Below are 15459 nucleotides of genomic sequence, written 5' to 3'. Positions count from 1 at the left end.
TCAGATTTCATGTTTGCATACTATGGCGCTACAGTGTGCTTCCTTTTTGCTAGAATGTATATGAGTTGGTGACTCTAGGTTAAGCATCTGTTCAAACTTAGTTTATGCTTGGATGTGATGGTCAGTTTTTTGAAATTTGTATTCATTAACCTTCTGACTCAGCACTCCACCTCTTGGCCGCAGGCGGTTTTAGTCACAGCAGGGCCACCACCCCTCCACAGAGATATAAATTTCAGTCTAAGGAGAGGATTTACATAGGTTCCCATACAGATGAAGACTTTAGTCTAAGTAAGGATTGGCATTAGGTTAGGGTCCTGGAAAACGAGAAACGCCTTATTGTGGCTTCCAGGTACACATAAATTGGCCATTTTATGAGCTAAGCTTTCTCAATTTTTCATATTCTTAATGCAGCGGTGCAATTTACTTTTCAGATTTCATGTTTGCATGCTATGGCGCTACAGTGTGCTTCCTTTTTGCTTGAATGTATATGAGTTGGTGACTCTAGGTTAAGCACCTGTTCAAACTTAGTTTATGCTTGGATGTGACGGTCAGTTTTTTTAAATTTGTATTCATTAACCTTCTGACTGAGCACTCCATCTCTTGGCCGCAGGCGGTTTTAGTCACAGCAGGGCCACCACCCCTCCTCAGAGATATAGATTTCAGTCTAAGGAGAGGATTTACATAGGTTCCCATACAGATGAAGACTTTAGTCTAAGTGAGGATTGGCATTAGGTTAGGGTCCTGGAAAACGAGAAACGTCTTATTGTGGCTTCCGGGTACACATAAATTGGCCATTTTATGAGCTAAGCTTTCTCAATTTTTCATATTCTTAATGCAGTGGTGCAATTTACTTTTCATATTTCATGTTTGCATGCTATGGCGCTTCCTTTTTGTTTGAAAGATTTCATTAGAGCATATCGGAAAATGGTAAGTACCGCACTATATAAATAAAATTATTAACTACTATTATTAATATGTTGCTTCATGCTCATGTGTTAAATGAAATGTCAGCATTACAGTAGTGTATTAATCACATATTAACTCAGTATTGATCTTACCCTTTGACCAGGATTAATTGAGAATGAGATATTTTCCAGAACAGCATGACCTCCTTCCTCATACTTAGCAGACAAGTTTTTAACAGTCATCTGACCCCCAGATGGCCAGTCAGGATCTTTCTTGGAGTATTCATTCTCAATGATGAGAACCTCCGACAAATTCTCCTGATTGTTATTGTTGTTTGGCATATCTTCTCTTGGGAGATCAATAAATTTAAAGATTCTGCTAACAGAGCGCATCTTAAAAAAATAATGAATTTTGTTGGTTTACTGATTCAGCAATACAAAAGTAAAATAATGTAAAGTATCAACATCATAACTGATCATGTACACAGCAGACACTTGTAGGTGCTAAACAGGCTGATGACTACCCAAAGATGTCTACCTCCAAGGCCTCATCTAGACATCTGGTTTTAAACGTACATGTTCCATCTTTGATTTTCACAGATAAAACATGTACCCGTTGTATGGAGCTATTCAGATGTACTTTTTGCAGATCACGTGTCCACATAAAAATCACAGAGATACAGCTGCTTCTCACAAAATTAGAATATCATCAAAAAGTTAATTTATTTCAGTTTTTCAATACAAAAGTGAAAATCATATTATGTAGAGTTATTACAAACAGAGTGATGTATTTCAAGTGTTTATTTCTATTAATATTGATGATTCTGGCTTATAGCAAATGAAAACCCAAAAGTCATTATCTCAGTAAATTAGAATACTTTATAACACCAGCTAGAAAAACGATATTAAAATCTGAAATGTTGGCCTACTGAAATATATGTTCAGTAAATGCACTCATTACTTGGTCGGGGCACCTTTTGCATCAATTACTGCATCAATGCGGCGTGGCATGGAGGCGAGCGGCCTGTGACACTGCTGAGGTGTTATGGAAGCACAGGTTGCTTTGATAGCAGCCTTCAGCTTGTCTGCATTGTTGGATATGGTGTCTCATCTTCCTCTTGACAATACCGCCTAGATTCTCTAAGAGTTAAGGTCAGAAGAGTTTGCTGGCCAATCAAGAACAATGATACTGTTGTTTGTAAACCAGGTATTGGTATTTTGGTAGTGTGGACAGGTGCCAAGTCCTGCTAGAGAATTAAATTTCCAACTCCAAAAAGCTTGTCGGCAGAGGGAAGCATGAAGTGCTCTAAAATTTCCTGGTAGATGGCTGCGCTGACTTTGGTCTTGATAAAACACAGTGGACCTACACCAGCAGATGACATGGCTCCCCAAACCAATAATTGATTGTGGAAACTTCAAACTAGACCTCAAGCAGCTTGGATTGTGTGCCTCTCCACTCTTCCTCCAGACTCGGGGACCTTGATTTCCAAATGAAATGCAACATTTACTTTCATCTGAAAACAATATCTTGGACCACTGATCAACAGACCAGACTAAAGGACCTTTTTAAATGCTTAGGAAGCCTTTGCAGGTGTTTCTAATTTACTGAGATAATAACTTTTGGGTTTTCATTGGCAATAAGCCATAATCATCAACATTAACAGAAATAAACACTTGAAATAGATCACTCTGTAATGACTCTATATAATTTATGAGTTTCCCTTTTTGTATTGAAGAACTGAAATAAATTAACTTTTTTGATGATATTCTAATTTTGTGAGAAGCATCTGTATGTCTATTTTTGATCATGGAACATGAAGTCTATGAGTCCATGAAAATCATGGATGGGATCAATGTACAATCCATGTGCTGTCTATGATTAACAATGTAATGTACAGGAGCTGATTTGTAAGTTGTATATTTATACATGAAACACTGATGGTAAAACTGACTGAGCAAATACTGATGAAATTCAGACCCAAAACACTGATAAAACTCAAACTGTTTTTTTACATACATAAAAAAATACTAATGTCTGAATGAGACCTTAGGCAGGCTATCTGAAACATGTGCATAGGTAACAATTGATGTTAACACAGACTTGTACTGATGATAAAAACCCTACACAATCATATAGTGTTGCTTTTTTAGTCTACTTTAAAAAAGGGAAAGAATGAACAGAATAGTGACATAATGCGGAATATAACTACCGCTTCTCATCCAGCACTGATAGTCCATGTACAGTATGTCGTTTTTGTGAGAATATGGGGGAATATATATTGACAATCTAGTTGCATGTTTGGCATTAAGTGACCAAAGGGGTTGTCAACCTTTAGGGATGACTTTTATTTTTACTTAAATACATGTATTTGGGACTAAAAAACATTTTGTAATTTGCTTTTATTAAACATTTTGAAATGTTTCGCTTTAAAAGACTTCTTGTTTCCACTGTATACTCCTGGCCAGTGGACGTGGCTTCGATCTCCATACACTGACATGGAGCAAGGCTGCACCCTCTAGTCAGCCATGCCCACTGGCCAGTTGCATCACTAGACAGGGCATGGCCTTGCTCAATACTAGTGTATGGAGATATACCATACCCACTGGCCAGGAGCATGTACAACTCATACATACCCTCCGGTCACGGGTCTGAAACCGGTGAATCCCTGCAGCACACAGTGTGTATTCTGGGGGGATTCAGAAGTCTCCAGTCACACAGAGTGACTGCAGACTTATCATTTGGACCAGAAAACCCCTTTAATAGATATAACTTGAATAATTGTAATTTTTTTTCCAGATGTACCAAATGTTTTATATAAAGGGATTTAGATGACTATGAATGCTGGTTTTCATGTAACCAAAAGTGTTGCTAGGTTTCTTTTTTGGTATCAAATTCTTTAGATTACAAATCAGTTTTTTGTATTCTTATGCTACGTTAGAATTGTCTTATTCTAGATAAATAGTACTCATTTTTTTAGCATACTAAATATGTCTAGCATCTGAATTGAGTATGCTTAGAATGACAATTTTTTTTTAACTTTTTTTACCTTCTTTTCTTACTTAAATATATGTAATTTTGACTAAGAATCATTTTTGTAACTTCATACAAAAAGTTGCACAGTTTGCCTTCTATAGGCTATGAGTAGAGTTGAGCGAATTTCTTTGGTTCCCCGCTTATTCGGCAAGCTATAGTGCTTGCCGAATAAGCTACAGCGGGAATCTGGCTTCCTGGATCGCACCAGCTGAACAGCTGATCGCCGCCGCAGCTGCATATGTCGCGGCTGTGTCACAGTCACAGTACATGCATAGAGAGCCCAACACACAGGCTCTCCATGCATATGCTGTGACACGGCCGCGACACATGCAGCTGCGTCGGCGATCAGCTGTTCAGCTGGTGCGATCCAGGAAGCCAGGTTCCCGCTGTAGCTTATTCGGCAAGCACTATAGCTTGCCGAAAAAGCGGGGAACCAAAGATATTCGCTCAACTCTACCTATGAGTTTTACTATTTATTGCTAGCTATAGAATGGGTTAACAGGGAATCTATCAGTGGGCTCTTTCTGATAATCCAATCTGAGACTTTATAATTCTTTATAAACTGTAAAATGACAGGGCACTATATTAAATTCAAACTATAGAGTCCTAGATGAAATGGGTCACATTGCTACTAGCTAGAGTATAATCATAGAGATTATCATTGGTCAGTGACCATTTAGCTAATGCAACCAAACCACCAAGAGGCAACATGGTTCCAAAAATACGTTCTTACCCATATCAGCATCCATGGGGATGAACACTCTAAGGGTGGTTTCACATTAGCGCTTTTTAAGCGCACGCACGGCCGGGGGTAGCTCCGCCCCCGAGCCGGCTCTCTGCCCGGCGTGCCTGCCCCTTGCTTGTAGCGCCGCCTCCTAGCGCACAGCGGCGCCTGCGATCGGCGCACCCTATCTTTAGCATAGGGTGCGCAGATCGTGCGCAGGTCGTGCGCTAGTTGCGCTTTGACCTGCGCTGCGCACTTCTGACGGTGCGCCGTGCGCGCCAAAATCAAACTTTTCGGATTTTGGCGCGCACGGCGCACCGTCAAAAGTGTGCAGCGCAGGTCAAAGCGCAACTAGCGCACGGCCTGCGCACGATCTGCGCACCCTATGCTAAAGATAGGGTGCGCCGATCGCAGGCGCCGCTGTGCGCTAGGAGGCGGCGCTACAAGCAAGGGGCGGGCACGCCGGGCAGAGAGCCGGCTCGGGGGCGGAGCTACCCCCGGCCGTGCGTGCGCTTAAAAAGCGCTAATGTGAAACCACCCTAACAAGTAGCAATGTGGCCCATTTCATCAAGGACTCTAATGTATAGTTTGGATTTAATATAGTGCACTGTCATTTTACATTTTGTATCCAAACATAGGTTTTCTCGGTTCTGTGAGAAATAATTTTCTCCCCATGTTTGTGTTTATGGGGTGACACTTAATCTTTTAATAAGGTGCACCATTAACTGTAGTCAAACTGCTCTGGTTTTGAAATGATTACTCTGTGATTTGCATTTACATTTTGTCATAATTTATTGCGAAATAAAATTTGTCTTTTTTTATGATAATATTTTTGTGGTGATAAGACAAGTTGTCAGTACTTTATAGACTAAAAGAACAATTTACATTTTACTCAAAAATATACCTATAAAGAGAAAAATCTGACAAACTGAACACTTGGAAGTGGTCTCTTAGTTTTTGCCAGAGCTGTATGTTAAAAATGTCATCAATCACAAAATATCTTCAGTCTAGGCTGACTAATGTTTCCAGTATTTACTCACCAAACTATCCACATCAATACTTGAATTTACTGCCCATTGTAGGGTATTCATGATATTCATGGCCAGAGTCAAAACAATTCCAACTTTTGCTTGTCCAGCACCTGAAAGGCATGATATAATCAAAAAGACTTTGAATAAAACAACTCATGGAAATTTTTGTTCTCAGCGCTTTCACCGATATTTCGGCTTAGTGGTAAGATGTCTCCATCAGTCAGATATATTTAATACCAAAATTGCAGGGCAAATGTAAGCTAGTTATACGCTGATTTTTGGCACATGGACAGTCAGAGGTATATCAAATTTATTGAGAAGCATGTACCTCTTCATTTAATTAGATGACAAACTTTAGTGTACTAAGATAAGATGCATCTAATATTATTAAGTGGCGCATGTTAGCTTTAGAATGAAATGCGAGTCTTAGTACATAATACTGTGCATGCACTGTCCAGCCTTCTCGTAAGAAGAGAATAAAGGATGCTTGGCAAGTGTGGGCGCACGGTGTGGTTGGGTGGCGCATGTGCAGTAGAACACTCAAGCCAGTGCCCTTAGCAGGGTACCTTAGAGCAGAAACAAGAAGAGAGGTGCTCTAAGCAGGCGCTATATTACTGGGTGGCACCTGATGTCACAGCCACATTGATTTATTACTCAAAGAGAGAGAAGTGCTAAGGATGAAAATAAACTCAGGAGACAGAATTTCGTTAAGTGCTTTAGGTATGGCAAAGCACTTAAAACTTAAAGGGAACCTGTCACCTGTTTTAGCCACTATAAGATGCGGCCACCGCTTTTCAGGGCTTATCTACAGCATTCTGGAGATGGGATTTCATAAAATCCCCTCCACTATGCTGTAACATCTGGACTCTGTGTCTGTCCGCAGCAAATACTGACCGTGGAAACATACTGTACCTTTACATTGACAAAAAAGTTGGTTCAGATCACGATTTTCTGAGATCCCTAATTTATTTCTGCCGCTAGAGATAAAGTACATATAACATTTTAAGTACTTTTTACTGAATTTTATTGATGCTGTGTGTGAGTTGGGGTGAAGTGTATCAACACAAAAAAAAGCCATTTTTTTGCATTTTAATTTTATTTTTCTATCTGTTTTGATATTAACTGTGTGGGATAAATATTCTTCTATTTTGTTAGTTGGGGCGATTACACATGTGGCAATGCCAACTATTTTAATTTTTGTTAGTTTTTACATTTTACTGTATCTGCTTGGGAAAAAGGGAGGTGATTTAAACCTTTATTTTTTAATGTTTGTTAAAAATATTTTAATGTATTTTTCCACTTTTTATCAGTCCCATCAGGGGACTTGACTTTGCTTAACCATACCATACACTGATATAGAGAATTATTGCAGTTTATTATGCAATTCCTGGTTTCCTTTGTTGCTCAGCTACAAGTTGGGTTTCATTAAAGTAATATCAAGGCTCACATTAAGGCCTTCAGAATGCCCTCAGCTGGTATGGTCCCCACAGTGACAGCCGCCATGTTTGAGGCTTTTTAAATGTAGCTGTCAAAATAATAATAATAATTTTATTTCTATAGCGCCGACATATTCCACAGCATTTTACATTTCAGAGGGGACATGTACAGACAATAGACATTGCAGCATAACAATAATCACATAGATCATAACAGATACCAAGAGGAATGAGGGCCCTGCTCGCAAGCTTACAGTCTATGAGGAAAGAGGTAGACATGAAAGGTGGGTGGTAACAGATGCCTTCATTGTTCGGACCAGCCATAATGTTAAGTGTGTAACAGTACAGACACAGAGGGCTAATAGATGCATAAAGCATGTGGGAACATGATGCGGGGAACCTGGTTATGGTAAAACTTTTGGCTGTGCCACACAGGGATAGATTAGGTTAATGTGTTGAGGCAGTCTGAATAAATGCGTTTTTATGGCACGCTTAAAATTGTCGGGATTGGGGACTAATCGTATTGACCTGGGAAGTGCATTACAAAGAATTGGCACAGCAAGTGTATAGTCTTGGAGACGAAAGTGGGAGATTCTGATTATTGAGGATGCTAACCTCAGGTCATCAGCAGAAAGGAGGGCACGGGTAGGGTGGTAGACTGAGACGAGGGAGGAGATGTAGGGTGGTGCTGAGCCATGGAGGGCTTTCTGGGTGAGGGTAATAAGTTTGTACTGGATTCTGGAGTGGATGGGTAGCCAGTGTAAGGACTGGCACAAGGTAGAGGCATCGGTATAATGATTGGTGAGGAGTATGATCCTGCATCCAGCATTCAGGACAGATTGGAGGGGGGAGAGTTTGGTAAGAGGGAGAGCAATTAGAAGAGAGTTACAATGACAGCAGCATTTAAGAAGTTAAACTGATGGTATTGGAGCCACCTTCAATCTATCTCCTGAGCCTGCACCATATAGTGATGGTGCAATAAAGTAAAATAAATAAAATTGGAACAATTTTTTTAGCAAATGTTTGGGCAAGTTTTTGCAAAATTCTAATATTTTACATAATAGCTGAATAACTGTAAAAGTAATTCATGGCGTACTGTACCTGATGTCGCAATCGAGATAAATGCAACAGCACAGAAAAAGATGACGAAGATCATTTCAATAGTCATTTGGAACCATCGGAGCGTAGACAGGTAGAGAAACCAGTTTGCTGTATGCAAATTTAGTGCCTTATGAAAAAGGGTTTCAAAATATGGCTGCCGTCCAAATGCTCTTAGAGTCCACAAACCTTTTAAACTGGTTATCAAATGAGTGAATATTGGACTGCGGGCTGTGAAGGGAAAAGGAATTTATTTATTAACATGCATCACTTCATTTTCACAAAAAAATATTACAAAGAAAAAGATTGCGAGAGACACTCAGATTTTAGGCTGGTGCGTAACCATCCAATAATAAGAGTTGGTAAAAATAATGTGAGTGTGTAATGACAAGACAATATATTACACATGTGGGAAACATGAAACACAATTGTACATGCATTACAACCTACTTCACTGCTGGTAATTGTGAGTTTCCATGTGGGGCAATGCAAATTTTACAGTTGTACAAAAACTGAGGAAATAACACTAATTTTACAATTCCAAAAATGACCACTTATCTTACTGTTTCAGCTCTTAGGCCGCCTTCACACTGTGTATTTTCCTTCAACATCACATCAAATTGTTGTCCCTAATATGGAGCTATGTCCAGCTATGAGGCCGTGTTAATAAGGAGCTACTGTATGATGGGTTATGTGGCTATTCACACAAGCAAACATGTATCACGTACATTTACAAATAAGCTCTTGTAAACCTGGCCTTAGAGCTTATGATAACCCTCTATGAGCTGCCGTTCAGGCTTTGTATGGTGCCAGATATACGGAGATAAGTGTCTCACAGGAAACAGTGGAATACAACAAAAAAAAACTGCATGAATATGAAGTTATACTGAGGTGGTTTAGAAGTCTCATGCATCTCACAAATGGTCATATCCATGAGATATACAGGGTGGGCCATTTATATGGATACACCTAAATAAAATGGGAATGGCTGGTTACAGTATATCAACTTCCTGTTTGTGGCACATTAGTATATGGGAGGGGGGAAACTTTTCAAGATGGGTGGTGACCATGGTGGCCATTTTGAAGTCGGACATTTTGGATCCAATTTTATTTTTTCCCAAGGGAAGAGGGTCATGTGACATATCAAACTTATTGAGAATTTCACAAGAAAAATAATGGTGTGCTTGGTTTTAACATAACTTTATTCTTTCATGAGTTATTTACAAGTTTATGACCACTTATAAAATGTGTTCAAAGTGCTGCCCATTGTGTTGGATTGTCAATGCAACCCTCTTCTCCCACTCTTGACACACTGATAGCAACACCGCAGAAGAAATGCTAGTCTAAGGGGGTCAGATTCCATGTAGGAATGCTCGGACCTGACACCCATAATGTGGTGGTGCACCATCTTGCTGGGAACTCAGGGAACGTGCCATCTTCAGTGCATAAAGAGGGCAACACATCATCATGTAGCAATTTCAGATATCCAGTGGCATTGAGGTTTCCACTGATGAAGAATGGCCCCACTATCTTTGTACCCCATATACCACACCATACCATCAATTATGGGTGTCAGGTCCGAGCATTCCTACGTGAACAGTTTCCTGGAAAATGGATTGGTCATAGTGGCCAGTTGAATGGCCACCAAGGTCTCCCGATCTGACCCCCTTAGACGTTTATCTTTGGGGTCATCTGAAGGCAATTGCCTATGCTGTGAAGATACAAGATGTTCTTCTGCGGTGTTCTTCATCAGAACGTTTGCCAATCTGAACCAAACCTTGAAAGGTTCGCTCATCTCTAATAGAAACCACATGAACGCTTGGCAGAATATATTATGCATATGTATTGTTGGCTAAATATGCTCAGCATCTATCTTACCAACCTCTGATACACATGCATGCTCTTTTCTGCCAAGCATTCATGAGGTTTCAGTAGGAGAGTAAAATATATCATAGATTGGGTGCTGAAATTTAAAGGGAAACTGTCAGCTGGGTTTTACCTAAAGCAATTTATGCATGCATTAAACTCATTCAAAGACAAGTCCAGCAATACCTTTACATTGCAAGTTTTACTCCTATTATTGACAGATCAGCGCTTAAATTATACAAATGAGGTTGAAGATCTGAAATCTATGTCACTCCAAATCTAATCCTCACCCTGCGCTGTCTCCTCTTGTTTGACTGACAGCCTCTATGCTATGTTACTTCAATCAAAGGTGCTGTCAGTCAAGCAGAAGAAGTCAGCAGTGGGTGGGGAATAGAAATGGAGTGACATAGACTTCAAATCTATAAATAGCTCTTCATCCTCATTTGCATATCAAACTCTGATTTCTCAGTAACAGAGGAATGGACTGGCCATATAAAGATATTGCTGGACTTGTTTTTAAAAAAGCTACATGCACATAAAATTAGTTTGAGGGGTGAAATCCTACTGACAGATTCCATTTAACATGCGCGATCCTTCTCTACCCTAAAATTACCTGTTGAGGAAGAGTCGAGAGACCCCAGCACATTGGATGGTGAATAACGCTAGCGGTTTAGACTAGCTTTTCACTAATGCACAGAAGGGCATTAAGGTCAGCATTACATAAATATTCATATATGTCGAGAAGGTCAATTTTCTCTGCTGGACTGGTGTCATAGCTACCTGCACTTGTTCTTTAGTTGGCACATTTCACACCTAAGACCTAAAGTCTTGTGAGCACAGAAGAATTTAGGGTGTGGGCCTCTAAGAACAATTGCCCTGTCAATCCTCATCTGTTGACATCAGTATTAAAACACCCTCCTCTCTAAATTCCATGTGATCAACCTAAATCAATATGTATATTAGGAAGAATAAATTAATGTTGGAAGAGGAGTAGATAGTATTCTGCCAACAGGAAAGGTATATATGCATTCCAGATAATGGTCCTCTGTTGTCCTTACCTTCAGATTCTAACTGTTTAAGTTGCTGGGAAGTATGCAGAAAATATGATCTTAGTAAGATAAAAGCAATAATTACAGGAACAGTAGCCAAGAAGATATAAGGCTCCAAAATGGAAACCACTGTGATTGCTCCAATGACAATAAGCACCAACTGGAAAGAGAAAAGATAGAATGTTTTAACATGGATTACTCCTTAAAAAAAGCACACGTTTGTTCAAAAGACACCACAGAACATGCCTTGCTACGGTATAACCACATTTTCTACTATTCAAAAATTTACTATACGCATATTAGATCCGGCATTGCCCCCATTTAATAGATTCAATTAAGTATATAACTTATTGCCTATAGGTGAATCAATCCACACAATATATGCCCATGTCACTGCCCACAGTGTAATCCAACATATTCCTGCAGTGCTTACGGAGGTGTAACCAGCAGATCCTGTAGTCCTGTGGAAGGACTTGTACGAGTCTGGTGTTCTGATATGGCAGAGAGAACTTTGCGTCCACCCTCAAGCACCAGGGGGAGAAAACTACCCCTAGCACCGCTATAGATTACTACCCTAATATGCCCTGACTATTAGGCGTCAGGTTTCTGCATCTGCTCTGCAGGAATCCAGAGCCTCACATTCTGCGGTCTCCTGCTGTCTATCTACCGCAGAGGAGATTGCTTTGCAGCAGATCGCTCCAGAGACTAAGTCCCTCTGTTCCCCTACTGGGCATGCTCACGAGACGATCTCCCATTGGAGATCAGGAGTCATGTGCCCAGGTCCTGCTCCAGATCTCATTGGTCCATCTCGGAGATCTGGAAGCTCCCGGAAGGTCCCGGCTATAAAAAGCGTGCATGACCGTTCGGCCATGCGCTAGTATAGTCTCTAGTTGCTACTGTGTGAATGATGATGGATGTATGAACCTGCGAATGACTCATTAAGATCCCCTCCCTCTGATATTACGAATGTGTACAGGGACTTAGATTAGAGTCAGCGCCAGCGCGTGGCAAGCCTCAAGCCAATACAGCATCATCCACAGTGCTAGCGTCCGACATTGCGCCTGCTTCCTTGCTTTGTCAACCAGCGGCAGTGTCCTACGCAGTGCTGAAGTTGCAGCCCTCTTTGGAGTCTGCAGTAGCTACGCCGCACGCACGGTAGATCTAGACGGACGCAGCTCCTGTGTCTTGGGTCCTGCTTCTGTGACCAGATACCATGTGTGCATTTACCTGAGACCTGTGACACTAACAGGCACAGCCTTTTGTGTTTACCTCTGCTGACATCTCTGTGAGCAAACAGATTGCTTAGCGCACTTGGGTGATGTTCAACCCGCGAGCGCATTTCTGCCATATTGCTCGTCTGTCACTACTAAGCAGCAGTGTTTACATCTACTGCACGGTGGACCCCGAGCAGCGATCGCACTTTATTATTTATTTTTATTTAGTGCGTTCCGCGTTCCTAACATTGACTACTACTTTCATCTAAGTCGCCTAAGCAGCAGACTTTGTTGTTCTTTTAAAGGGGTTGCCTCATGATTAAATATTACATTTATCTGTTAGATTAGGTAAAACGTAACAATGCTCTCATGGTGCTCCATTGGTGTTCTTTTGATTCGTTCTTAGAACATCCACCTAATGTGTCCAGTGCTGGTGAAAAAAGGCTGCTTTTATTTCAGTATTTCTCTACTCCAGTCCCTAAGTACACCCTATAGGTCATCTTTTTTGGGGATTTATTTAGCATTGTACAGTTCATTCAATCATTTTCAATTCCTGCCTGAGATACTGGTAAAATGTATTCACTATATAAAGCCGTGTCCTCAAATAATGACTTGTTGGGTGTACTGTATGTAAAGGCAAAAGACAATAAACACTGTTTTAGAGCACTAATTCAGATGGGTTGGCCAGCATGTTAACAAGAACTACATCACCATCCATATACATAATGGTTCTACAGGCGTGACAGAGCTACTGACCTTGTGCGACCACCAGCACTGAATAGAGGAGGTTGATGTTCTGAGAGGGAATCCACACAGTGTGATAAGTATGCAACTGTCATTTCTCTGTGTATGAAACCACCAAAGTGTGCACTTACATGGGGAGGATTTTAAACGGGGACATATCAATTTGTTGTGGACTTTTCCATTTGAGTTTAATAAGAAATTCAAAATTAGGCCAACCTGTTATCTCTTACATGCTCATTATTTATGGTATGTCACCTAAAGCCCCCGTTACACACTGCAATATCGCTAGCAATATCGCTGTAAAGTCACAGATTTTGTGACGTTGCAGCGATATTGCTAGCGATATCGCTGCATGTGATACTTACCTTCGACCGGCTCCCCCGCTGGTTATCGCTGATCGCGCGAGAAGCTCCTGGACCATTCCTCGTCGGTCACTTCCTGCGGCGCTTCCTGTGGCGCCGACGAGCGACGTGTGGACGCGAGCGGGAGGACGCAGGATCGCCGCGTCTGACAGGTAAGTAGCGACCCCTGTGATCTCGCTGGTGAGATCTGCCTGTGTGGCAGCTCACTAGCGACCACCTAGCGATGCACCAGCGATCCTGACCGCGTCATATCGCTAGTCGGGATCGCTGGTGCATCGCTAGGTGTAAAGGTACCCTAAGAAACATCCACTGCATAGCTTGTCTGTTAGCATTTACAAAAAAAGATTACACATGTCACAGATTTGTTGCAGATTTTTTTTCCAGCAATTTACGGTAAAGGTACAAGCTAATGACTTTTTCAAAAGCCCAGTCACACATTGTGGCAAAAAAATCAGCACAAAAATAAAAGCATGGTGCAGATCTCAAATCTCCAGCATGCTCATTATTATGTGGGTATTCATTGCAGTTGTCACCCTTTTCAATGCTTAATAAATGGAGTAGGGTGACAGCAGCAGCCAAAACCACAAAATCTGCAAGTAACACATGGATTAGTTATGGATTAGATACCAAATCCGTTGTGGAAAATTTTCGCATCATGGGAATGTAGCCTAAAAGTTGCAGTAGCTCACAGGCTGCAATGGTCACATGGCACAAAAAGGCACCACAGGACACCAAAGTAAATAGAAACTGCCACAGAAGCACAAGGGTGGGTGAGAGAACTTTCTGATATAACTTTTTGATATAGTCATGTGCAAATTATATGCATTTTTTATTATTTTCTGCTGCAAAAATGCACTTAAACCACATGTTTTTCCCCTGCAGATGTGACATGAAGTTGCGGCGCCATAATCCCATGCATGCAACATGCACTCGCATGGTTATGGGTACCTTATCTAACCTTCTAATGGCAGTGTCCTGTATGAGGCATACAGATAAGACTGGTTTAGCCATTATATTACCTGTATGTCCATAGTAATAGTTTAAAAGCATCCCAGGGGGTGACAGATTCCCATTAAGCACCTCTCACTTATTCTTCAGGATACTTCTTAAGTGTCCATCCTACTGATGTGGTATCCATTGGCTGTGCTTAATACCTGACAATATCTTGTAAGTGACTAATGAATGCCAAATCTGTATCAGCTGTCACCCCCATGGAAAAGGCAGATCGAACACATACTTGAAAAACAGATGTCTCAATGAGGCCTTAAAAGGAATCTGTCAGCAAGTTTTTGTTACCTCATCCAAGAGCAGTCTGATGTAGGCAAAGAGAAGCTGAATCCAACGATGTATCACTAATTTTACTGGGTGCAGCCGTTTTGACTCAGAGTTTTTAGATTTATCAATACAGCAGCGCTGAGGAAGCTAACCCAGCCCACACCAGGCTCTTTATATACAATGGCTATAGCCAATGAGCTGCCAATCAGAGGAAAGGGCGGAGATGAACCAGGAGGCAGGCACTGCTGCATCCCAGCAATGATAAACTCCGGGTGCTAAAACAATCATTGCAAGTAAACAATATGGAGCTTGATAAGAGAGGCATCGCTGAAGTCTGTGTTTTAACGCCTACAGCATGCTGTCTTCAGATTACATAGCAAAAACCTGCTAACAGATTCCCTTTGAGGCATTCAATAATTATTAGAGATACAAACGTTACACACTTTACACTATATTACTCACCTGTATGAAGTCAAACATTGTCAGAGGTAGCAGATCATCTAAGATAGCTATGTCCTTTGAAAATCTGTTAAGGATCCGCCCTGAAATTTGTAGAACAAAAACCAAATTAATCTCACTGCTTACTTTGCTACATTATGTGAGACATTCTCCATACAGAACATCATGTCAAAAGAATTAGAAAAAACTATTTTGAATTACAAAATATGGTGCAATTAAAGTTAAATGTTTCATTGTCAGATATAGAATATATGATCACATG

At 40.8% G+C, this 15459-nt stretch overlaps 1 protein-coding gene across 1 annotated transcript in view; it reads right to left on the bottom strand.

The window, feature by feature from the left end:
* The window catches only part of CFTR (CF transmembrane conductance regulator), a 240217-nt gene that overhangs the window by 50121 nt on the left and 174637 nt on the right, over positions 1-15459 (bottom strand). Inside the window, exons 18-22 of the mRNA XM_073573354.1 lie at positions 15201-15280; positions 11153-11303; positions 8232-8459; positions 5704-5804; positions 1059-1298 (exon numbers count right to left, since the gene is read on the bottom strand). Of these exons, the coding sequence (XP_073429455.1) occupies positions 1059-1298; positions 5704-5804; positions 8232-8459; positions 11153-11303; positions 15201-15280 (800 nt within the window). The remainder of the gene's footprint in view (positions 1-1058; positions 1299-5703; positions 5805-8231; positions 8460-11152; positions 11304-15200; positions 15281-15459) is intronic.

This window comes from Dendrobates tinctorius, unplaced genomic scaffold, assembly GCF_039654945.1.
Source record: "Dendrobates tinctorius isolate UK_male_01 unplaced genomic scaffold, ASM3965494v1 ptg000035l, whole genome shotgun sequence".
Lineage (NCBI taxonomy): Eukaryota > Metazoa > Chordata > Amphibia > Anura > Dendrobatidae > Dendrobates > Dendrobates tinctorius.
Note: the sequence above shows the minus strand (reverse complement) of the source record. Positions and strands in the feature narration are given on the sequence as shown.